Below are 24,581 nucleotides of genomic sequence, written 5' to 3' on the forward strand. Positions count from 1 at the left end.
TTATATTCTTCATAAAAGTAAAATATACAATTTTATTGTGTACATATTTTCGTATATTTTCGAGGTAGTTTATAAGTATTCTTATATAAAATGAATGTGTGAAATTTTATTTTTGATTTTTAAGCTTTTATTATATTTCAAACACACTTTGAAAATATATATATATATATAGGTTTATATATGTACAAAAATATGTTCCTATTTTCTGTGAAGAAATAAAAGCCCAAATATCAAATGGAAAATTAAAATTTAAATTCTTTTTCAATTTTATCTGATATAAATTTAGCTATTGACATGGAACTTGTTGCCGCTGGCGATGGAGCATTTCGAACATGAACTATTCTACATCCAATACTTCCTTTTCCTTCGTCGAATACAAAATCGTCCACCAAATTTCCATTGTTATCCATTGCTTGAGCTCTAACTCCCGCTGGTCCTCTGGGGAAAAAAGAATTTTAATATTATAGATAAAAAAAAGGAGCGAATTTCTTAATTTATCATTCATTTTTATTTTTTGTTAATATTAAAATACCTTTTTACATCCTTGGCAGTGATTTCCGGTACAAATTGTTGACATTCATTGACTGATAATTGATAAAAGATAGATTTAATCAGCTCATTCATTCCAGGAATAAAATATTTGAAACAAAGTTTATAAAGTCCTGGAAACATGGCCATTTCAATGCAGTCTTTGATGTTGATATCTTTCCAACTGAAAATTCAATTTTTAATTGCAATTTTTCTATTTTATTTTTTTTTTTGTTTTAATTTATTATTTTTTGTTACCTATATCCTTCTCTAGCTAATGCCAAAACGGCGTTGGGACCAAGCCACATGTCTCCGCTCATTCTTGGTGTAAAGTGAACTCCTAAAAATGGAAATCTTGGATCTGGAACTGGATATATGTTCGTTGAGCAAATATCTTTTTTGTCATCATTTAACATGAGATATTCTCCTCTGAAGGGAATAATTCGTGGACTCAAATCACAGCCAGTCATTACGGCTAAACGATCCGAATGAAGACCAGCGCAAGTTAAAACATATTTTGACAGTAGGGTCTGCAAATATTAATTTTTTTTTAATTTAAAATAAAAAATTAATTCATCAATGACAAATTTTACTGTCCAAAGTAAAAACCTTGTAAGTTACTTTTCCGTAAGGGTGAAAATCGTTTGGTCAGATCTATCAACTCTCAAAGTTATGGAAAAGTGATTTACTAGGTTTTTACTTTGGACAGCAGAATTAGTGGGACACCTTGATTGTACCTTATTCTTCGAAGTAATAGAAATAGGAGCATGCTCCGTGGAACCTTTCGATTCAGCACATTCTGTGAATCCTGTGACTTCGAAATTCAAAAATACATCACCGCCCATTTGTTTAAATTGATCAGCAAAATGTTGACAAACATATGCCCAGTCTACTATTCCCGTCCATGGTGACCAAATTGCTTTTTCGCCCTGAAAATATTATATAGTTTTTTGCCCGTTTTTAAATTGAGGATCAAGATCAAAGAATCGATTTAAAATTTTTTAAATTTGGAATCGACTCTTGAATTAAAAAAAAAAAAATTTGAATTTCAATTTTCTTTCAAATACCATCAACCAGGGTAATTATACCATCCCAGGGGCTATTATATCCATTAACAGTTTTTAACGAATAACATTTTTATTTTAAATATTAAGATTGAAACGGAAAACAAATGTAAAAATTATTGATCGAAATTTTTAAATTATTGGGAAGAATTCAATATAGTACCGTGTCAACCAGAGCGATATATACCTAACTTAGGGTGTCTAACAGTCAGGAAAGTCAGGGAATTTAAATAATCAGGGAAAAGTCAGGGAATTTCTTTAATTTTCTGGAATTTTTTATAAATAATTTAAAGTAACTATTAGTTACAAATTTTTTTTTTTTTACTTTTTTCCCAAAGCAAATTCAAATTAAAAAGTTGGCCTTCACACTCAATTATTAAGCATGTGATATATCTTATATTCATTAAGTAAATAATTATTTACTACTATTTATTGAATCTAATAAATGATTTTTTAAACTTGAATAACAATTAATTAATTTTTTTTTTCAGTGAAATATTTGGTTTTTTAATATAAATAAAAATTATTTGATACAATTTTATTTTATCGGTTCAACTTCAAATAAAGTAAATTATTCATTAAGGGGAGGGACCGCTGAAATTTCAACCATTCAAAATTGAGGCTGTTTCAGGTTGTCAATTTTTTTTCCAACTAATATTGAGTATTTAAAACTGTAATATACTATGGGAAATTGATAAACAATTAATTTATTAATAATTTTTAAAATAAAACTCGAAATTATCAAAAACTAAAAATTTAAATTTCTGTCACAATTATTTTTATTATTTTTCATTGCTGATTTTTTTATACACTTTTTTCAAGATTCTGAACAATCAATCGTATGAATTTGGAAAAAATTCAATTTTTGAAAATAAAAAGAAAAAAAAATTTGTTAAAAATAACTTTTTTTCATTTTTCATAGTGAAATATGATTTCAGGTTCTAAAAAAATTTGTAAAAAAAAAAATTGTTACCCCTAAACCAAACCAATTATTTTTGGTTTCAATTTCATCAATTATTCCTTAAACATTCAACTTCTTCTACAATTTTTATTATTTTTTATCGGTAATTGTTTCGTAGGTTTTTTTTTCATGATTCTGAACAATCAATGGTATGGATTTTTAAAAATTTTAATATTTTCAAAAAATAAAATTTTGAAAATAGTCAAAAAAATTTTTTTTTAATAATTCACAATAATTTTAGATCCAAAATAATGTTAGAAAAAAAAAATTGACACCCTTTAACATGAGTTGAAATTTCACCGATCCCTCCCCTTAATACGAATAATTTATTATTTAATGCTAATACCCACATTAAACTTATAAAAAATTTTTACGGCGTCGAATATTAAATTATCAAATTTCTATTTAGCAAAATGTCTATAAATATTGACAAAATAAGAACTAAGTAGAATTTTTCTTAAATGAGAATTCTGTTAAATAAGAATTAGTTCGAATTAAAATTTTCTTTAATAAAAACTTTATTAATTAAAAATTTCATTGAATAGAAATCTGTTAATTGCGGATTTATTCAATGACAATTCTGTTAAGTAAATATTTCGATAAATCGAAATTTACTAAAATAACAATTCTGTTAAAAAAATTTGTACTTTATGCAATTTTTCCGTTAAATTAAATTCCGACATAAATTCCGTTAAATTGAAATTGTATTAATTTGAAATTCGATATACAGGAAATATGCTTTAAATAATTTTACTAAATAAAAATTTGATAATATTTAAGATTTGATGCCGTAAAAGTTCTTTTAAATTCGCAATGTTGAGAATATTTATACTTCCCCAATTAGTTTATTTATTTCACTTAAATATTTTATTTTTTACGAAACATTATTTATTTGGTTCAAATACATGTGAAATTAGTGAATAATAGAAAGGTAAATGATTTAATTGTATCAAAATAAATTTTATTTGATCAAAATAAAAATTTTTTAATGTAATTTAGGTCAGGGAATTTTTTACCTAGCAGTTGTTAGATACCCTTCTTACCATAATATCCCCCCGGTGTACCAAAACAGTCCGATTCTCGGTTTATGGTATCTTAATTTAATTTTTTACCTTTTAAATTTAAAAAAGAAAAATTTCTTACCTTACATTTTGGCTCGTATTTTTGTATACAATCTTTCTCCACAAGTTCCAAATTGGGTACATTATTTTTTTGACCCCGTTCAAAAAGCTCGTGCAGTCTTTCAACTTCCATTTGATTTCTGGCGACAATGAGTTTTCCTGCTTTTTTATAAGGTATCTCGTGTTTGCAAAAATAATCATAAGAATGTTTCATTCCTTCCACACAAAGTCTTGCCTACAATCATTTGCTGTGAAATTAATATCATCAGCCATAATAATAAATGGGTGATTTTTTTTTGTAAATAAAATTATTTTCTTCTATTTTCAGAATTTAGTTTTTAATGTGAATTTTCACAATTAGGGTAAATTTTAATTTTTTTTTAATGATTTTTGGTATAATTATTTATTAATTTATTGTTTGGTTAATAATTCCCAAAAAAGTAAAATTGATTATTGAATTGTATAATTTAGTAATTCTATGACTATTTATTTTTCGAATTTTATTTGATATTTGTTTTGATTTTAATTATTTTATAAATTAATCACATTAATTGTTTTGTGTAGAAATAAAATTTTCAAATTTTCACCTTAATACTTCCGGGTTTGTAGTAAATACCAGCGTGAACAACTCCGCTATTGTGACCCGTTTGATGCATCGCAAGTTTATTTTCTTTTTCCACTATTGCAATTTTCAAATCAGGATGTCTTGTTTTTATTTCTCTTGCAGTTGCACAACCGACAATGCCACCTCCGACGACCACCAAATCGTAAACACTGCATGTATTGGAACTAAAATTTTTAATTAAAAAAAATTCAATTCACTGTTTAGACACATCAGTGACAAAAAGTTTCGGATTGATGTTCAATTAGTTTTCGTAATTATTATTCCGAGGCATTCCGAAATTTGTTTCCGAGACAATCCAAAAAAAATCAGTAAATCGATGAAAACAACAAAAAATTCTTTTCGAATCAAAAGCTTAATTTTAATCCTAAAATTTCATTTCGAATCAATCCGAAGCTAAATTTTAATTCTTTTAAATTATTAAATTTTATTCTGAATAAATTTGATTCAATTAGTTTCCAAGCCAATAGAATTGATTCGGAATAAAATTTCAAGATTCAGAAGGATTAAAATTTAGTTTAGAATGAAACGAATTTATTTGGAAAGAAAAAATCAAAATTGAAAAGAATAAAAATTTAGATTCAGAATGAAATTAAATTAAAATTAAAATAAATACATAATTTAATTTAAATAAAATAAAATGAAACCGATTCATTTGGCAAAAATATTTTGTTAAGTTACATTAAAATTTAGATTCGAATAGAAACTGATTGACTCGGAAACAAATTTCGGAATGTCTCGGAACAACAGTTATTAAAATTAATTGAAATTTAATCCGAAACATTCGTCAGGAATAGTAATAATTTTTATTAACAGACAATCTCGTTCGTTATAATAAATTAATAGTTATTACTAACATTATCATCATCATCATCATTAATAAATAATACGTTTAGGTTATTAAAATCCATATAAATATATGTGCTTTAAATTTGAATAAAAAATTTCCATTAATCTTGCAGTTTTAATATAAAAATTCATTAATTGTAACTAATGAAAATCTTAAAAATTAGTGATGCAAATTTTTAATTGTATTTCTGTTATATTTTAATTAATTCATATATATATACTAACCTACTTGTGGATGCATAATATCTAAAAATCCCAAGAGGCAATTTCCCATTTATCTTTATTATACTTGAATTCATTTTTGCTCTGTTTGCAGAAAATTTTCTAGATTCAATATTACTTTAAATAATCGGATCATCGACTATTTCTTCTTGTACCTATAAATAATAATGAGAAAAAAGAAAAAAATTATGAAAAAATTTCTAACCATATATTATTGTTTCTTGTATTTTGACAACAAATGACTCCTTTCAGACGAAATATAGAATATATATATAGAAAATTTTTATTATTTTTTTTGAAAATATTTTTTCAAATAAAAAATATTGTGATGTAGTAAATGTTTACCTCAATGAAGTTGGCGTCGACGCTCAGCGTCGAAATTTATTTTTCACGGGTCCAAAAATATCAAATGATTTTTAAAAAGATTTTGGGACCACATAATATCTTGAAAAGTATTTCTCAAGGCTTGAAAATCTTTAAAAAAAAAAAATAATTTCATACTTTTGATCCTGTGAAAAATAATTTTCGACGCCAACTTCATGGAGGCGAATGTTTTTCAATTATGCAGAAAATTTTCATTAATAATAATAATAATCAAGAATGTCGAAAAAAAAATATTATTTCGCGAAATTTACAAATTAAGAACTTTGAACACAGCTATATTTTATAAAATGTAAGTAATTAGATTAAAAATTAAAAGAATGGAAGTAAAAAATAGCTAAAAAATTGTTTACATATGTCGATGTATTTTGGAAATTTTAAATTATTTTCCTCATCACTTGGGAAAAGTAAATTTAAATCTCCCGTTATATAATCAAAGTAAAAGCCATGGTCGAATATATAGTCTTGACTTTTGAAACGATTTGGGGATTCATAATATAAATTTCAAAAATATTATTTTCTTTTTTTCTCTCATGTAAATTTAAGGTTAATGCTCTTAAAATTAAGATTTTTAAAATACAAATAATAATATTAAATAATTATAGTATAATAATAATAATTATTATAAGGGGCCATCCATAAACTACGTGAATTTTTAAGGGAGGGGGGGGAGAAAAAAATATGGTAACGTAGTTTACAGATGGTACATAATAATAATAATAATAATATTTTTAAAATATAATTATAATTAATAATTACCATATTGATGATAAAAAAAAAATAAATATAATAAAGATAAAAAATTATATTTTGAAAAATGTGGTTTTTAATGTGAGAATATATAGTCAATGTAAAAAATAAAAATAATTTTAAATGTAAGATGAATGTTTGATCTTAATTGATACTGAAGTGACAGTCCATTTATTTCTATTCATATATATATACTTTATATTTCTTGTGTCAGTAAATTAAATGTTATTTATAAATTATAAATGCCTTATTATAGAATGTTATTCAAATAGAATGTACATATGAAAAATTAATGAAAAATGAAAATAATAATAAGAAATATTTTATTACTATGTTTTAATTGTTGTTTTTGTTCCAGATATTGATAACATGTTCCATTCACGATCTGACGTTCAGGAAAAGTCACTTGAATATGGGTTACTTGACAATTCATTTCTCTATTATGAAGGAAACTTGATGTGCTAACACTCTGCTTTAACTCAGCCATCGTGTTTCATACTCATCGTCTCTTGGGATAAGAATTTTGTGCTGGTAAAGTAGATTTAAATATTTCTCCAGCAAGTGGCGCGATCTATAGGAAAAGAGAGGAAAATATTTTCAGGTAAATAAAATAAAATTTTTTTTTAATATAATAAACTTTCAATTTTATCAAAAAAAACAAAAAATTGGTAATTTAGTGAATAATTTTCTTTAAATAAAAAGTTAAGAAATGAATAAATTTTAAAATTGTTGTTAATTAATTTTTTTCTTTATATGAATAACTTTTATTCTGCAAAAAAAAACTACTGGTTAACTGGGGTAAATTATATCCGCACAAAAGGATTTATTTACTCAAAACGTCATTAAAATTTAGAATTAAAAAAAAATTTTTCAACTATTGCATTATGTTGTGGACGTCCTTCTAAAGAGTTTCTACAAGTTAGTTGACAAAAAATTTTTTACAGGATTTGAAAAACAAATATTAATGAGTTACAATTTTGAGGTTATATTGCACCCCTTGTAAATTTATATAATTTACTTATTTCTAGTTTTTTTAAAAATAAAAGTATTAAAAAAATGTATAAAAAAAATTGTAAATTCAGATGTTCATTACATGAATATTTTGCTTCCTCTTTACGATAAGCAAAAAAATTTTCTTCCTCGTGAAGAAAACATTAACAATGAAATAAACATACAAAAATAATATGATAATAATATAAACATTAGAGTACCTATACATTTGAGTTAAATTTAAAGAATTAATGAAAGTTAAAAAATCAAAAATTCATATTTTAACCGAAATTTCTAAATATTAATGAAAAATAATATATAATTTATAATTATTTACAATTATATCGATTCGTTTTAATGCAAGGAACACAATTATTTTATATTTAAACTTGAATTTAAATAACTATAAAATTTTTCAGCTAAAATGTGTATTTTCTATTTTTTAACTTTCATTAATTTATTAAATTTACACCTCAAATTTAAATTTTATATATGTATACCAATCGATTCGTTTTCATGTAAGGAATACAATTATTTCATCTATAAACTTAAATTTAAATAATCACAAAAGTTTATAGCCAAAATGTGAATTTTTGATTTTTTAACTTTCATTAATTCTTTAAATTTAAATTGAAACTATTATATATACTGATCGATTCGTCTTGACGTAAGGAATACGATTTTATTATATATGTATAACCTTAAATTTTTCTATTTAAAAATTATTTCGATTAAAAAAAAATTTTTTTGGAAAAAAGACGATAAATTTTTTTTTTTTTTGGTATTTTTTAAAATCCTTTGGTCAGATTTGAGATATTAATATGATAAATGATAAGGGATCCACACACACACATAAATACATCCGGACAATTGATCAGGATCTCATATAACATGTTTCTATATAGAAAAAAATTTATTTCCGCCACTTTGAAAATTTTTATAAACGAAAGGACTACAAAGCTTCCTCCACGAGGAAGAAAAAGATGCACTTATTTATACTTATTACAAAACAAATTTTCAAAACAAAAAATAATTATAAAATTTTAAAAAAATAGTTAGGGTAAGTGTACCAATTACGGCGAGTGCATCAATTACGGCGCGTTCATAAAAAATAGTTATTACTATTATATTCAATATAACTGTTGCAAAATGATTGAAAAAAATTATTTTAATCTTTTTTTGATACAATTACTAATGAAGATGCACATTTAAACAATTATTAATTTAATTATTTGAGATGAAATTTTTTCCCTTACCGTAATTGAAACATTTTTAAGATTTCCATTGCCTTCAATTACGGCATATTTGTTTAAATAATCGATTTTTATAAAGTTTAAACTTTTTTTTTAATATCTAAATAACATAAGCTTTTAGTTTAATAAGTCTTAAATTGACTTTGTATAATAGAAATGTCGAATTTTCATATTTCAAAGGTGTTTTGACTCGAATTTCGCCATAATTAGTACATTTACCCTATCTAATAAAAAGTCAACATCATTCAAACTAGTTTATCAAACGTTTAAGTGAAATATTTTGCAAAACACTACAAAACTTTAGGAGATCCAGATGGATTTTTGCAAACTTAGAAAATTTTTTTATCTCACTTTTTCTCAACTTTACGAAATTTCTTCTGCTTTCTAACAAAAAATTAAGTAATTACATTTAGTTCCCTTCATAGTTCAAGTATCAAACAATATTTACACCAAGATGCATATTTAAATATTTTAAAATAAAAATTTTATATTCACTAAAAATTGTAGATGGATATAATAGCCCTTGAGATGGTATAATTACCCCGGTTGACGGTACATCTAGAGAAATATTTTATTGAAAGCAAATATATTATTTCAAAATATTTTAAAATTTCTGTATTTGGCATAAATAAAATTTTATTTAGTGCAAGTAAAATTTTCATTCTAAAAAATAAATATTTATTCAGTTATAAGATAATAAGAGATAACTTAATTTTTTCTGTAAGTGTAAAGGGAAAATAAAATTTTTAAATTTTTGTTCAAGATTTTAAATTATATAATATTACAGTTATTTTGAAGATAAAAATTATCACTTTGAAATTTAAAGAATGACACAAAATTGAGTACAAAATACAAATTATATACCCATTTTAAGTGACTAATATTTCGAGATATTTCTTTGACTCATAGCCATTATTATTTTTCTAATCATTTAAAGTACATATTTTCAAACTTATTATTTTTTTAGGGGAAAATAAATTCATTACAATTTTAATGAATTTTTTTTCACCAGAAAAAGTTGGTGATTATTCCAAAAATTTTTTACATAAGTAAAATATTATTATATACAATAACAATAAATCTGAACAAATATAAAACTAAATGCATAAATTTATAAAAAAATATTAAATTTATTTTTTTAAACAAATAAAATTATATATGTATATTTTTAAAAAAATAATTCTTAATTTCGAAAATTTAAAAAAATGCGAAAAAATTGATAAATTCGTTTCTCCACGACGGGACTAAGCTTACAATTTTTTTTAAAAGGAAGTTTTTTGAAAATTTTCGTGGAATCGAGGAACACTTTTTCTTATATACTAAAAAATAAAAAAATTTTAGCCAAATGAAAAATGTCATTATCGCGACGATAATATGTAGAAATGGCGTGAACCCACCATATGTATCAGGGTGATTTTTATATGCCAGATCCTCTAAAAAAATTTTTTTATTCCTATTTTTTTCGTTTTTTAAACAAAAGTAATAAAATTAAAAACAAACATTTAGGGGGTCCAGAACATAAAAATCACCCTCTATATACACTGTTATTGATATAATAATTTATTACTATAATATCGTAGAATATATAATAAAATGTGTAAAAAATTCAGGTATACTAAAAAAAATATATTCTCATTAGATATAAGCTTGCTCATTACTAATTAATATCTTTCATTTAATATAATTTTCAGCCTGAAGGGAACTCTAATATAATTGATAGCAGTAGTTCGTGGAATTGAATTAATAAAGAAAATGAAGGAAAAAATCTCGACTCTCCCTCAAGGTCTCGAAATTTCACAAGGTAATTTTATTAGTAATTAAAATTAAAAGAAAAATAATTAACAATTAAGTTTATTTTTTTAAAAAAGTTTATCATTTGCTGTATATCACTCGCAGAAATTTTTCTAGCATTCAAATAATCTTTAGTAAATTATTCATTATTTCTCTCATTTCTGAGAAATAAATGGAAAACGTAATTAATGTAATATAATGAACAAACTCGTGGACGAATTTTATGTGGAATTTTCATTCAAAAATTATTTATTGGAATAATTTTTTTCAAATTTTTTTATTTTTTTACTAATTCAAATTTAGGGGAGAGTAGTCAGGGTTGGACAATGGTCATGGTTGAGCCATCGCGTTTATTTTGTTTTATCACACTAGAGCCATCTGTCTTTGTATGTAAGTATTTGTTAGCAATGTCAGGGAACTTTTCACATACGTTGCAGTGAAGTGTGCGAGCAATAAAGACGTATTATGCGAGTCACTGCTATACGATCAACAAAAAACTTTTTTGTTGTTTCAAAAGAAGACAATTAAGTGCAGAAAAAATATGTCAAAGACAAAGTAACTTGACTAAAATTGTTCATTAAGATGTTATATGAAAATGTGGAACGTAATATGGTGTTTGGATCATGCGTTTATTTTTGTGTGTGATGTGACGCTAAACGACGCGTGAGTCAGGATTGAGCCACCCAAAAATTTTGCATTTATCAAGGGTTCTTGCAATGGAAATTCATTTGTCGACTTGAAGAGGTGTCAAAACTTCATTTCCATTAAAAAGAATACAAATTTTTTAATAATTTTTTTTTTACTTTTCAGACCAGCTTCGCGATACAAGCGAAAATCTGAAAATTACACAATAAGGGCTTTTTATTTGAATTCCGTGGTTCCTTTACACATTTCCAAGTGTATTTGAGCGCCATTCTATCATTTGAAGGTCATTATTAATCATTTATCTGCATATTTCATTGATTTTCTACTCCCTAAATCTGAATTAGTAAAAATGTTTACTAATTTGAATTAGTGACTCACTTTTTGCTTTAGAATTAGTTAAATTTTACTAATTGTTAGTAAAAGTTACTAATAATTATTAAAATTTTACTAATTCTAAAGCAAAAAGTGAGTCACTAATTCAAATTAGTTAACATTTTTACTAATTCAGATTTAGAGAGTATCACCGAAAAAAAATCCTCTTGTTTCAAGAGGATTCCTCTTATTTCAATGCATATTTTCCTCGAGTATATGCTGCAAAAGGATGTCCTCTAGGTTTAAGAGGATTGTCCTCTATGTAAAATTATTCCTCTTAATTTAAGAAGATACTCTTATTTTAAGAGGAAAATATCATCTTAAAAAGAATTCTGAAATAATAAAAATGCAATCATCTAATTTGTATGTCATAGATATAATCTATAAAATTAAAAGGAATAAAATTTGTTATTCCATGATTTACATCTATATTTGAGTATAAATAAATTGAAATTGATTTTAATTTTTTTGAATAAATCAAGTAAATCTATTTTTAATAATATTTTTATGCGCAAAACATATAATTTATTAAATTTGAAAATTTATTTTAAATAAATTTTCAAATAAAATTAAAATAAATAAAAATCATGTTATATACATATAATATATTTATTAACGTTTCGATAGTTTTGATAGAAAAAAATTAATAATGTATTTTTGAATACAGAAAGTAATATTTTATAATAAAAATTTTAAGTTAAAAAAGTAGTAAATTTAATTTTTCGTTCATCTAATTGAACGTTCAGAACTTCAGGCACATCTTGTTTAGGAGTAAACATTTTTTCAGAACCTAAAATCATATTCCAGTATATGAAAAATTTAAAAAAAAAAATGTTTAAATGTTCCAATAATTATAAATTTAAATTAAGATGTGGCAATCTTTTTGGAACTTAGTGAGGAATAAAACATCTAAGTTCCAAAAAGATTGCCACATCTTAATTTAAAAATTAAAAAAATAAATTTTTTTTTTTGAATTTATCGGAAATTTTTAGTTTTATTTTAAAAATTATTTACAAATTTTTTGTTTTTTAATTTTTTAAATTATATATTATAATTTTAAATACTAAATATTGACAAGAAGAAAATTGATATCTCTCAAAACAATATTAATTTCGTTGGGTTGAAATTTCGCCGGTTCCAACTTTAACAATTTTTTTTTTTCATCTAATAATTTCAGAAATTTACTTTGATCACATTACAGGAGTAAAAGAGAGTTATTTTATCTTGAAAATTAATTACTTTTTGAAAATTTCCAATGATTCGTTTGAGAAATTTTGATCCTATTATATATATATATATATATCTAATAATATTTGCGGAAAATATTCCGCATTTAGTGTATAATATCTGCTTAAAGCTCGAAATACATATATGCGAAGGGAAAAATGAAATATGGTGCGCAGATAAATAAATGAAATATCATTTCTTCACTCATCTATAAATATAATACAAAGCGAATGGGATGAGTATATACATAACATGTATAAAGTAAATGAAAATCAAGGCTGTGAAAATGAAAAGAATTTTATAATGAAAGGAGGGCGCTGGGTCGCATTGAGATCAACAATGAGGCACGTGGGTGAGTTTCAAAAGGTTCTGGTATATAATAACCACATATAAGGGAGGAAAAACTTGAGGCCAGATAATCCCATGCACTTTGGACTCTGGTCACCCATATATTTATAGACGTGGAGCGGACGTTTCGATTAAACATACACGGAACGCTTTGACTTGTTCTAATAAGAATAAGGGCCATCGAGTCACATACGACCGGCTGCTACTCAATGCTCGTATACAATACACCTGGAACATCCAGCATCTCTCTCTCTCTCTCTCTCTCTCTCTCTTTCTCATTTGTTCATATTTTTCCTCAACTTCAATCATTCTCTCTTTCTCTTTCACTTTTTGCTCCTTTTTCCTCTCGTCTCCCCTTCCTTCTCAAACACTCGCAGCCCTTCCATCTTCCTCTCTCTTTCTCTTCGTTTCTTTATTCCCAACACGATGTATTCGTTTTTTCTTTCTCTCTCTTCCACGCTCGAGCCGTGCATCAGATGCACTCACCAAGAGAGGAAGATGAATCTAAACGAAATAAGGGGTCGAGAAATGCAGCTGGTTAGCCTTATAAAGGTGTTTACATGAAACGAGTGTTTTTAAATAAGTGAAGCGCAGGAGAACGATTGGTATATACATATATATATATATATATATATATACGAGACGAGAATTTGGAGAAAGTGGAACGATAATATTGACGGTAGTTAATTTCTAATTAAGAAGACTTAGCAAATTTTTCTCTATCGTTAAAAAAAACAGTTAATTTTAAAATAAATTGAAAAAAATTTCAAACCCTATTAAAAAATTTTCTTCCTTTTTATGAAAAAAGATGATATTTTTTTTCTCAGAATTTTTAAAAATTATTTAAATGTCGCGACGAGACGTAACAGCTTTAAAAACATGTTTTTTTTGTTTTTCATGTTTTAAACGTTTAATATTGAATAATAAAAATTATTTCTTTTAAGATATTATTTCAAAGAATTAACGAAAAATTATTGTATATTGAAAAAAAAATTTTTGAAGATACCAAAGTCATTGAAATGTATAAGAATTTATTAATTTTTCTTCCTCGTGGAGGAAGCTTTGTAGTCCTTTCGTTTATAAAAATTTTCAAAGTGTCGGAAACAAATTTTTCTCTATATAGAAACATGTTATATGAGATCTGATCAATTGTCCGGATGTATGTATTTGTGTGTGTGGATCCCTTTTTTGTTTAGAATATAACTTTAACAGGTTTTAATGGATTTAGATGAAATTTGGTAGGCTTATTTAGGTATTAATATCTCAATTCTGACCAAAGGATTTTAAAAAATACCCAAAAAAAAATTTTATCGTCTTTTTTCCAAAAATTTTTTTTTTAATCGAAAAAATTTTTAAATAGAAAAATTTAAGGTTATATATAATAAAATCGTATTCCTTACGTCAAGACAAATCGATCAGTATATATAAAATATAGTTTTAATTTAAATTTAAAGAATTATAATGAAAGTTAAAAAATCAAAAATTCACATTGTGGCTATAAAATTTTGTGATTATTTAAATTTAAGTTTATAGATGAAATAATTGTATTCCTTACATGAAAACGAATCGATTGGTATATATAAAATTTACATTTGAGGTAAATTTAATAAATTAATGAAAGTTAAAAAAAAATTCCCATTTTAGCTGAAAAATTTTGTATTTATTTAAATTTAAGTTTAAATATAAAATAATTGTGTTCCTTGCATTAAAACGAATCGATATAATTGTAAATAATTATAAATTATATATTATTTTTCATTAATATTTAGAAATTTTTGTTAAAATATGAATTTTTGAGTTTTTAACTTCCATTAATTCTTTAAATTTAACTCAAATGTATAGGTACTCAAATGTTTATATTATTATATTATTTTTGTATGTTTATTTTAATGTTAATGCTTTCTCGACGAGGAAGCAAATTTTTTTGCTTATCGTAAAGAGGAAGCAAAATGTTCATGTAATGAACATCTGAATTTACAACTTGTTACGGTTATAAAGTATGAAAAAAATTTAATTATATCTATTTTAATTTATGATAATAACATTAACTTGTTTATGGATAAAAATATTCTAAAGTTTGAAAGTTTAAATAAAAAATCTATAAGCCCCACTTGTTTTAGTTTCAACACGGAGAAAAATGAAATTTGAAAATTATCAATTCAGTCTTAGTGATTGAGGAATGCAAATCCACGATGAATTTTAGGATAAGAGTCATAAAGTTTTGTATTTAGAATTAGAAATTAGGAACGTAAACCAGAAGCGTTAGACTTAGTAACAAAAAATTATGAACGTAAATAAGTGGCGAATATACTGTTATTCGAAAACTTTTGGACTGAATCCCAAACAGTTTTAGAATAGGGTCAGTTGGGGTAAATAGAAACAAGGGGTAAATCGAAACAGTAGTTATTTCAGTTAAATAAAAATTTTTTTAAATAAATACGGCCTCAAACTTTAAACCCTACCCAACAATAAGGTTTGAGGCTGTATTTATTTTAAAAAATTTTTTGTTTAACTGAAATAACTACTGTTTTAATTTACCCCAACTGACCCTACTTGATCAAATTTCATCCTGGATTCGCATTGGTAGACTTTTAGGACTCGATACCTTTAAAATCAAAAAGTTTAAATTAATATTCATACACTGAAAAAATTTTGGTGCAGCAGCTGCCCCAAACGAAATATTTCAATATTAAAAAAAAAAGAAATTTTTTGGGTAGGGTTTGAAATTAAAATTTATTTTATTTTTATGGGCACCCTAATAGACAAATTATCATAATGACATAATTGATCCTTATTTACTTTTACAAAGAAGACAGATTTGTAGAAGTAGAATGTTTATATTGGCAATCTCAGTTATTATTCTTTCAGTTTCCTTTTGATGCGGCTAAATCATTAGTTTACTTTAATTTCGTAAAATAAAAATGAGTGAATATATTAAATTGAAAAAATTGTTTAATGAATTTGCAGAAAATATTATAAATGCAAAAAATAATAATTCTTCGATTTATCCGAAGGAAGAATATATTGAAATTGTGCGCAAGAAGTGTGTGATATTAAAATGAAATTATAAAAAACAAAACATGTGTGGATTATCGACGACTCAAGCGATACGATGTAATTTCAATCGGAAAAGAAAAAAAATTATCTTCACTCTCTAAAAATAGCAAACTGAAGTATCTTGTGACAAATTAAGATATATTTGATGTTATATTCATGATGCTTATTTAAATGTTGGACATATGGTTGACAAAACAATGTCATGATAGAACTAAAAGAAAAATTTGCAAATCGAAAAAAATTGTACCAAAAAAAAAGAATCAATGAATGAAAATTTTTACGTAAAAAATCCTATAATTATACAATTAACGAAAAAGGCTATGACATAAAAGGAAAATAATCGTTTTCCTACATAACAATATACTTTATATTTATTTAAATTATACTAAATACAGAAATGCATCTAAAAAGAAAATTGAACACCTGTCAGCGGTATGATAGAGATCTTGGACCTGAAAACTTGAGGTACTTATTTTTTTTTATCAATTGCGAAAGAGTTGTTACTGTGTAATTGAATTGGAATAAAGGAACTTCCTTCTGCAAGTGGCGTTTGCGTGTCGTAAATTAAAAGGTTTCAGGGAAATGGATAATGCTTGCTGTTACGTGTGTATTTATTCTCGTTTATATGGTGGTACAAGTGAATAGAAGTGTTTTTATCAAAGAAGAGTAAGTGTGCAATTATTATTTGCACAGTTTATATATACATATGTATATATGTATATGTACACAACATTCAGGAGTATTCATATTAGACTCTAGTTTGGAAATTGTCTCGAAACTTCTGTTATTCTATATAGCATATACATTTACAAGTATTCGGAGGATGTGGAATGTTAATTTCGAGATAAATTCATGCAGAGTGAATTTAAATTGGTTAATAGACAAACACAACCCACCACACATGTCACATATGTCGTTGTAAGTCAAGAGTTTTTTGTTTTTTTTTCAAAACTCATAAAATAAAAAAAAAGATTAAAATTATAAAATATTATAAAAATATGTATATGGTAACTTTTCTGGAAGCAGTTATTATCTATTTTTAAATAATTATAAAGACACGTGATAACTTTATACGAAAGAGACAAAACTGATAACTTTCTTATTTAATGTTTGTATGGATACAAAAACAAGTAGTACTTCGATAAAAATTTCAACAGAATTCCGAATAAAATTGTAGCCGGAATTCTGTTAAATTTTTTATCGAATTTAATTTGGAATTCTGATTAGAAATTCCAATTAAATTTCTACGAAACACTTCCTGGAAATATTTTTACGTGAATATTAAAAATCAATGTGTTAAAAAGAAATTAATATATTAATTTACTTTTAGATTCCTCTAATTAGTATGAAAACGGATGTCGCTACTATGACACAACCGCTCATTTTTAGGATTAAATTCCCAGTACGTAATAGATGTCGTACTGCATTTCAGGACATTAGCCATTAAGGAACTCATTTTTTCACACACGGGAGAGTAACTAAAAAGATGTCATAATTGAAATTTTGGAAAATTTTAATATTAATAAACAAAAAATCTATTTCTGCACAACCGATAATGGATCGAATATGTTAAAAATGGGTGATTTGCTTGAAGAACAACTTTAGGAGAATGATATTCAGAACGTTGACGAAACGGAGGAAATAAATTTAGATGAGTCGTTAACAGAAAATAAAAGAGTCAATTAATATTGAACCATTTTTGGCAGATGAGGACTCCAAATTTTTGGTGGTAAGGTGTGCTGTACACACTCTTCAATTGGATGTCATCGATACATTAAAGAATCCACAAATAAAATCAGCAATTGCAAAGGCATATTTCGCATATATTACATATATAGATATATCATACGACTTTCACGCCCATTTCTCGAAGAAAATTACAATTTAATGATACAATACAGTGATAAAGTATTATATAATTTTTCGCGTATAATTTATTTTAGAATTTTGCTCACTTTATAAGTTGGAAAAGATGATATCTTCTTATACAAACGACATGTTTGCAAAGACCTGAGTGTTTTCTTTAATGTTCCAAAGGAATCCAATTGTAACTTATTAACTTATTTAATTTTAATAATTTACGTGTCTAAACAATTGCGATTTATGCTAGTTGACAAGCAGACGAGATTGCGCACCCAGCATTCTCACGTAGCCAATCTAGTCCATATTGGATCCGCCATTTTGAATTTTTGAAATCTGATGGCAAATTCGTAATCGCAGCGACCTCAAAACCCCCCGAGTAACGAGTTTCAAGCAAATCCAACTAATTTTTATATTTGTCATCCGCCATTTTGAATTTTTAAAATATAATTCCTGATTCGTAATCAGCGACCTCAAAAACCCCCAAGTAACGAGTTTCAAGCAAATCCGATCAATTTTTTAATTTTGTCCGCCATTTTGGATCCGCCATTTTGAATTTTGAAAATCTGATGCCAGATTCGTGATCAGCAACCTCAAAAACCCTCAAGTAACAAGTTTCATTTAAATTTGTTAAACTTATCACAATATGTTTGAAGCGAATCCAGATGATTCTTTCATTTTTTTTGGGTGCCATATTGGATCAGCCATTTTGAATTTTGAAAATCTGATGTCAGATTCGTAATCAGCGACCTCAAAAACTTCCTAATAAAGAGTTTCAAGCTATTTCAACGTGCAGGAGCATTATTTTCGACTTGTTAACTTTGAAGTTATTTTTTTCGAAAACTTAATTTCGGACATAAGGTGAATGTGCCAGTGCTCGTCAGTGCGTTAGTCCTCGTCAACTATTCACAATATTACCTAAAAATAAGACGCATGGTCGTTTTATGGATCAAATTATAAGATTTTTAGTAAGTTTATATATTGCAACATTGAATAGCAACTATTGTTTTCGCTCATAATTCATTTTCAATTGAAAATTATTAATTTTTTTTGTGCGGTAGGTATGTGAACGTAATTCGATGTAGCGAAATCGTTAAATTTGAGGTTAAGAAAACACGAGAAATCAAAAACATTGCAGGTTCAAAACCATTGTATTTTATAAAGTAAGTTTATGCTTATTGTATTTGTCAATATCACTATTATTGTTTAATTATGTTTTTTAGTACTTTTATTTTCATAAATTTGGTTTGAAATAGCAATGACGACGACTGAAACATTTATTTACGTATTGCTTGTAAAGTCGTCGCGACTGACGAACACTGAAAATTGACATGGACTAAAGTAATCGCATATTCTAATATAGTATAACGTTAAAAAAACTGTTATTTCTTTGCAATACTTAATTCTATACATATATTAATGGTAGTAAATTTTAGTATTCGTCAGGTAATATCTGCTTGTAAAATAAAAATACTTTCTATCTAATTTGATGACGATAACTGAAGCAATTGAATGACAAAGCTTAATGTTTTAGTGTTCGTCAGATAAAAGCTGTTTGTTTAAATACCATCTTAAACGTACCTGATGGTAACTAAGGCACGCAAGTGACGAACACTGAACCGACCAATGAGAGTGCATCTGACGGTAACTATAGCGCATACACCTGAACTCTACTTTAAACGATAAAATTTGTTTTATTTATCAATGTTGTCTCTAAGATTATTAATTACTTCTTTTAAAAATGGATTTAGTCTTAAGGCCAGGTCCAAGTGAGGCAGCGCCATCGTTGGGTGTTTTCGGCATTCACTCAGAGTTAACACTAGAGTTAACAGTGGTGCTCAATGATATTATCTTTGAAAATTTATTTACCTAAATAAAATAATTGATTTTCCATTTTCATCACCCTGAGTTTGAAGTTAGTTGTTCTTGTTTGCTTACTTTTTTTAATTTATACGTCTTTTTTGTTTTTCATTTAAAAATGGAACATATTTTTGCTACCCATAAACGTGTTATTTTTTTAAAGTTTATAATTTTCAAATTTTTCATTATTTCCCTAACTTTAATTAATCTGAATTGTTTTAGAAACTAGATTATTTATTTTAATTAAAGTTGTTTTTTATAAATAAAAAGTTAAAATAATTTTTAACAAAAATAAATTATGTAAAATTACGTTACTAAAACAAAAAGAGAACAAGATTTTTCATAAACACTTAGTTTATTTAGAAACATTAATTTTTATTAATGATATACTTCCATTTTGATGTTACCCTTTTCTTACTCCAAACTCACGAAACGTTTTTATTTCTTGAATTTTATTTCAATTTACACTTTTCAAAACAAACAATCCGTTCACAAATTTTGTCGGCCATTAAAGGTTAGAACTGACCTTTTTTCTTTACTCTCGCAAGAAAACAGAGTTAACTCTGGGTCATCTAGTAATAAATTTTTGGGGACTTTTATGAAATCTAGAAACAAAAAATTTTATTTTAACATTACATTACTAGAATAAAAGGCCCGTTTCACATGTTGTTACAATTGCAAACCCTGCGCCAATCAAAATGAACCGTCTATCCCAAATTGCCAATCAACAACATTAACAACCAACGGACGAACTGAAAATCAAAATTTACATTTGAGCACCACTGCTAACTCTAGAGTTAACTCTGAGTGAATGCCGAAAACACCCTACATTGAAACTAAAATTTTGGAAAAATTTCAACAGCCTTTTCTTGAACACAAGATGGTAAAATGCTTTTTCCTTTATGGATAATTGATTATTAGCAAGATATACACCAGCTAAAACTTTTTTTGAGTTAAAATAATAAAAAAAATTTCATGTCAATAAATTAAATATGAGCACTTTTTTCACAAAAACTGTAACAGTACTTTCTCAGAAATTACAATCAAAAATGCAATTTCCATTTGGAAAATTAATAAACGCTAAAAAATACACGACCTAAGATTTACCAATCACAAAAATAACAAAAAAAAAGTATTTTAACATAACATATTTTACTCATTATGACAGCCGTTTGGCAGGTTATATATGTCACCAGACGTTTCGCAGTTTTCCCGAAAGGAGGAGATTGGCGCTGTTGCTAACCACCTGAAATACATAATCTACCAAAGGGCTGTCACAATCAGTAAAGCAGTATCAATATGTTAAATATTTAATAAAATTTTTTTTTCTTATTTTCGTGATTGGTAAATCTTAGGTCGTGTATTTATTAGCGTTTATTAATTTTCCAAATGGAAATTGCATTTTTGATTGTAATTTCTGAGAAAGTACTGTTACAGTTTTTGTGAAAAAAGTGCTCATATTTAATTTATCGACATGAAATTTTTTTCATTATTTTAACTCAAAAAAAGTTTTAGCTGGTATATATCATGCCAATAATCAATTATGCATAAAGGAAAAAGCATTTTACCATCTTGTTTTCAAGAAAAGGCTGTTGAAATTTTTCCAAAATTTTAGTTTCAATGTAGATGGCGCTGCCTCACTTGGACCTGGCCTTAAGGTGACGAGCACTGGCGCATTCACCTTAAGGTCCCTTTTATAACTATGTCCAAGTCACATATTCAAAATATTTTGAAATTTAAAGGTTATGTTTACATTATGTGAAGCCAAAATATCCGTACAAGCGCAGATAGCACAACATTTTCTAAAAAATTTGCGGCAAGTTATGTAAAACAGTTAAGTTTGACCGTAAAGCATCACATATATGTTGTACTATTTGGGTTAGCAATAGTTGTCTATTAAGAACATAAATTATTTTTCCTATAAAACGTCTAGAAAACAAACTCTCCGGAAATTGGATTTTAGAGAGAATTGTTTTTTTTTTTTTGGGGAAATTGAATAAATCAACATTACTTTAACAATAATTAAGTAGTGATATAATAATGTATAATTCATCTCGCAAGTAAGAAATAAATTCTTCAACTCCTACTCAGGTGATTTACCTGCTCTCGGCCGCTGCTCCTGCATATGCATCTCGGTCGCCACCGCCAGGATTACACGGTCCTGAATCGTGATGCGTGGCCAGGTTGCGCGGCAGTTCTTTGACTCTCACCAGCTTTTGAAGTCAGTCAACCCGGTGACGGCTTCCAAGAAAGTGCTGTCCTTCAAAGCAGCGCTTTACCGGCTTCGCGCACCCGCGAAAGCGTGATCGTGTGTGATCCACAAAATATGGATTCATCCTTGGTGCAAAAAATGCACCATAATTCACTAATTAAAATAATTTATTATCAATTTTGAACCAAAAATTAAAAAACTATTTTGCAAAAATAAATAAAAGTTAATAAAAAAATTTTTTCTCTAAATGGATTAAATTTCCAATTAAAATCATCAAATGTGTAAAATTTTTGCATATATAGAACGAAAGGTGTGCGCGAATACTTCCGCATGTTTTTTTTTTTCATTGAGCAATGTTAAAGTGCAAATCCTTTGGCGATTATCATTCTTATAGTGCATTTGTGAGTGTGTGTAAGTGAATGTGTTGGTAATTAGATCCGAGAAAATTACTCTGGCAGGTGAAAACAGTTTTCGTCGAAATACGAATAAACCTGAAATTAAGAAATTTTCCAAGTAAACTGAAGTTCTATAAAAAAAAAAAAAAAAAATTGGCAAGAATCTTCTTTGCAATTCTACCTCGTCTGAAACTTGAGAAATCCTCCAGGAAGAAATTAAAGGAATTGTTTGGGACTCTAATTCGATATTTGTAGAGGGTGAAAAAAATAGTTTTTTCTCAAATAAAGAATTTTTGCCAATATTGTTGATAAATTTCCCTAAGAAAATAATTATTGAAGTGCAAAAATAAAAATTTCAATACAACACAACGAGTAAAACAGTTAAACTGAATTATTATTTAAATTGAATTATTTTTTAAAATTGTACCCTAAAGGAGTATCTAAGTATTAAAAAAAAATATCTAAAAGAGTACCTAAAGAAAAGTTCCAATTGAATAAAAAATTCGAATATTTGAAAAAAGAGATTTAAAATAAAAAAAACTTGAAGGATCATAATCAGTAGATCTGAATGGACGAGAAATAAAAAAAAAGGAAGAATATTGCGAAACTATATCCGTAGTGTCTGCGAGTGTCTATAAGGTTTGAAACTACTCAAGTGTTGCGCGCTTGTGCTAACAGCTAGTGGCTAATTAGACGAGTGAGTGTCCTGGAACGCTTGATGAAACAATGCACAAGCGTGGAGTGAAATAATAACAATAATAATAATAAAAAAAAGTTTTTCAGTGTCTAGATCTTTTATATTTTCAAATTTATGTGATTTTACTCCTATAAATTCCTCAATAGTGTCCTCGGCCTAAAAATCATATAACGTGTTTTACGCGCTCCCAATAATTGAATTCTGTATATAACTTTTAACATTCCACATAACTTTAAACACTTAATTACAAAATTTTTATTAAAAATAATTTCTTTAAAAAAAAAAAACAAAAAAAATTCCAATTATCAACTGATACATTCTAATATACAGGGAATGAAAATTCGTTGGTAAAAATTCACCATTCCTATATAGATATATACCTGAATCGAAGACCTTAAAATTCGCTCGAAGCGCTGCTTTCGAACGAACGGGGGAACAAAAAAAAAAAAAGAGGGAAAAAAAAACGATTGCGGGAATAACCGGTTTTCTATAGAGCCTTGGTTTGCACGTGGAGTTAAAAAGGAAGAGGGAATTCCCGGATTTAAGGAAAAAAAATTCTTCTTGAAGAGCAAAACAAAAAAAAAATTGTTCAATTTCTGTAAAAATAAAAACAAAAGTAATTAAAAATTCGTGAATAAAAAGAAAAGAAATATGGAGGAAGAATTACGATGTTCAGTTTGTAAGGAATTATTTAGTGATCCTGTACTATTACCATGTTGGCACGCGCTCTGTCATGGTTGTGCTGTCAATTTACAAGCGCCACCTGATTCACCGCCGGAATCAACAACTGATTCAACAAATGCACCAGGCTCCGATCAGGAAGCTGATAAATTGTCAATTTTGTCGGAAACTGATTCCGGTGTTGTTTGTAGTAGCACATCAACTGGTTCAAGACCAGGAAGTTATGTTGGAACACCCGGAAACGGTGGTTTCCCACCCTCTGGCGGTACTCTATGCTTGTCATGTCCGGTTTGCCAAAAGACGGTCTACTTCGATGAAGGGGGTGCTCACAATTTACCCAAGTACAGGGCAATGCAACGTATTATTGAAAAATATCTTGAATCGAAGAATATTAAACTTCAGTGTCAGATGTGCGAGAATGAACCCAAGGATGCAACTGTTGCGTGCGAACAATGCGAGGTGAATTATTATTATTATTATTTTTATTTTTATGGATTTATTTATTTTCTCCATTGTGTACTTATTACGGGACGAATATATGATTATGTTCTAAAAATTATTTGTTAGAATATTCATTTTATGGAATTTCATTTGTTATAGGGTCAGTTTCCTATAATAACACAAGATATCTTGGGATATATTGATAATATCCCGCAGATATCCTAGGGATGTCCTATGGATATCAAAAGGATCTC

At 26.6% G+C, this 24,581-nt stretch overlaps 2 protein-coding genes across 3 annotated transcripts in view; one reads left to right on the forward strand and one right to left on the reverse strand.

Moving 5' to 3' along the window:
- Nucleotides 1–12: 12 nt before the first annotated feature.
- Nucleotides 13–6,987, reverse strand: LOC127286338 (L-2-hydroxyglutarate dehydrogenase, mitochondrial). Its single transcript, XM_051312732.1, has 8 exons — nt 6,829–6,987; nt 5,371–5,522; nt 4,262–4,463; nt 3,697–3,909; nt 1,266–1,457; nt 787–1,058; nt 533–712; nt 13–438 (listed from the first exon to the last, which is right to left on the reverse strand). The coding sequence occupies exons 2-8, from the start codon at nt 5,442–5,444 to the stop codon at nt 243–245; spliced, it is 1,329 nt and encodes a 442-aa protein (XP_051168689.1). The 5' UTR covers nt 5,445–5,522; nt 6,829–6,987; the 3' UTR covers nt 13–242.
- A 15,132-nt stretch (nt 6,988–22,119) lies between these two features.
- The window catches only part of LOC127286321 (E3 ubiquitin-protein ligase TRIM9), a 224,660-nt gene continuing 222,198 nt past the window's right edge, over nt 22,120–24,581 (forward strand). Inside the window, exon 1 of one of the 2 annotated variants that reach the window (XM_051312709.1) lies at nt 22,120–24,345. In XM_051312709.1, the coding sequence (XP_051168666.1) occupies nt 23,857–24,345 (489 nt within the window). In that variant the 5' untranslated portion in view covers nt 22,120–23,856. The remainder of the gene's footprint in view (nt 24,346–24,581) is intronic. The other variant, XM_051312710.1, reaches the window with a different exon arrangement.

The sequence above is a fragment of the Leptopilina boulardi genome, unplaced genomic scaffold (genome assembly GCF_019393585.1).
Source record: "Leptopilina boulardi isolate dan_hultmark-lab unplaced genomic scaffold, ZJU_Lbou_2.1 LbouV2_352, whole genome shotgun sequence".
Lineage (NCBI taxonomy): Eukaryota > Metazoa > Arthropoda > Insecta > Hymenoptera > Figitidae > Leptopilina > Leptopilina boulardi.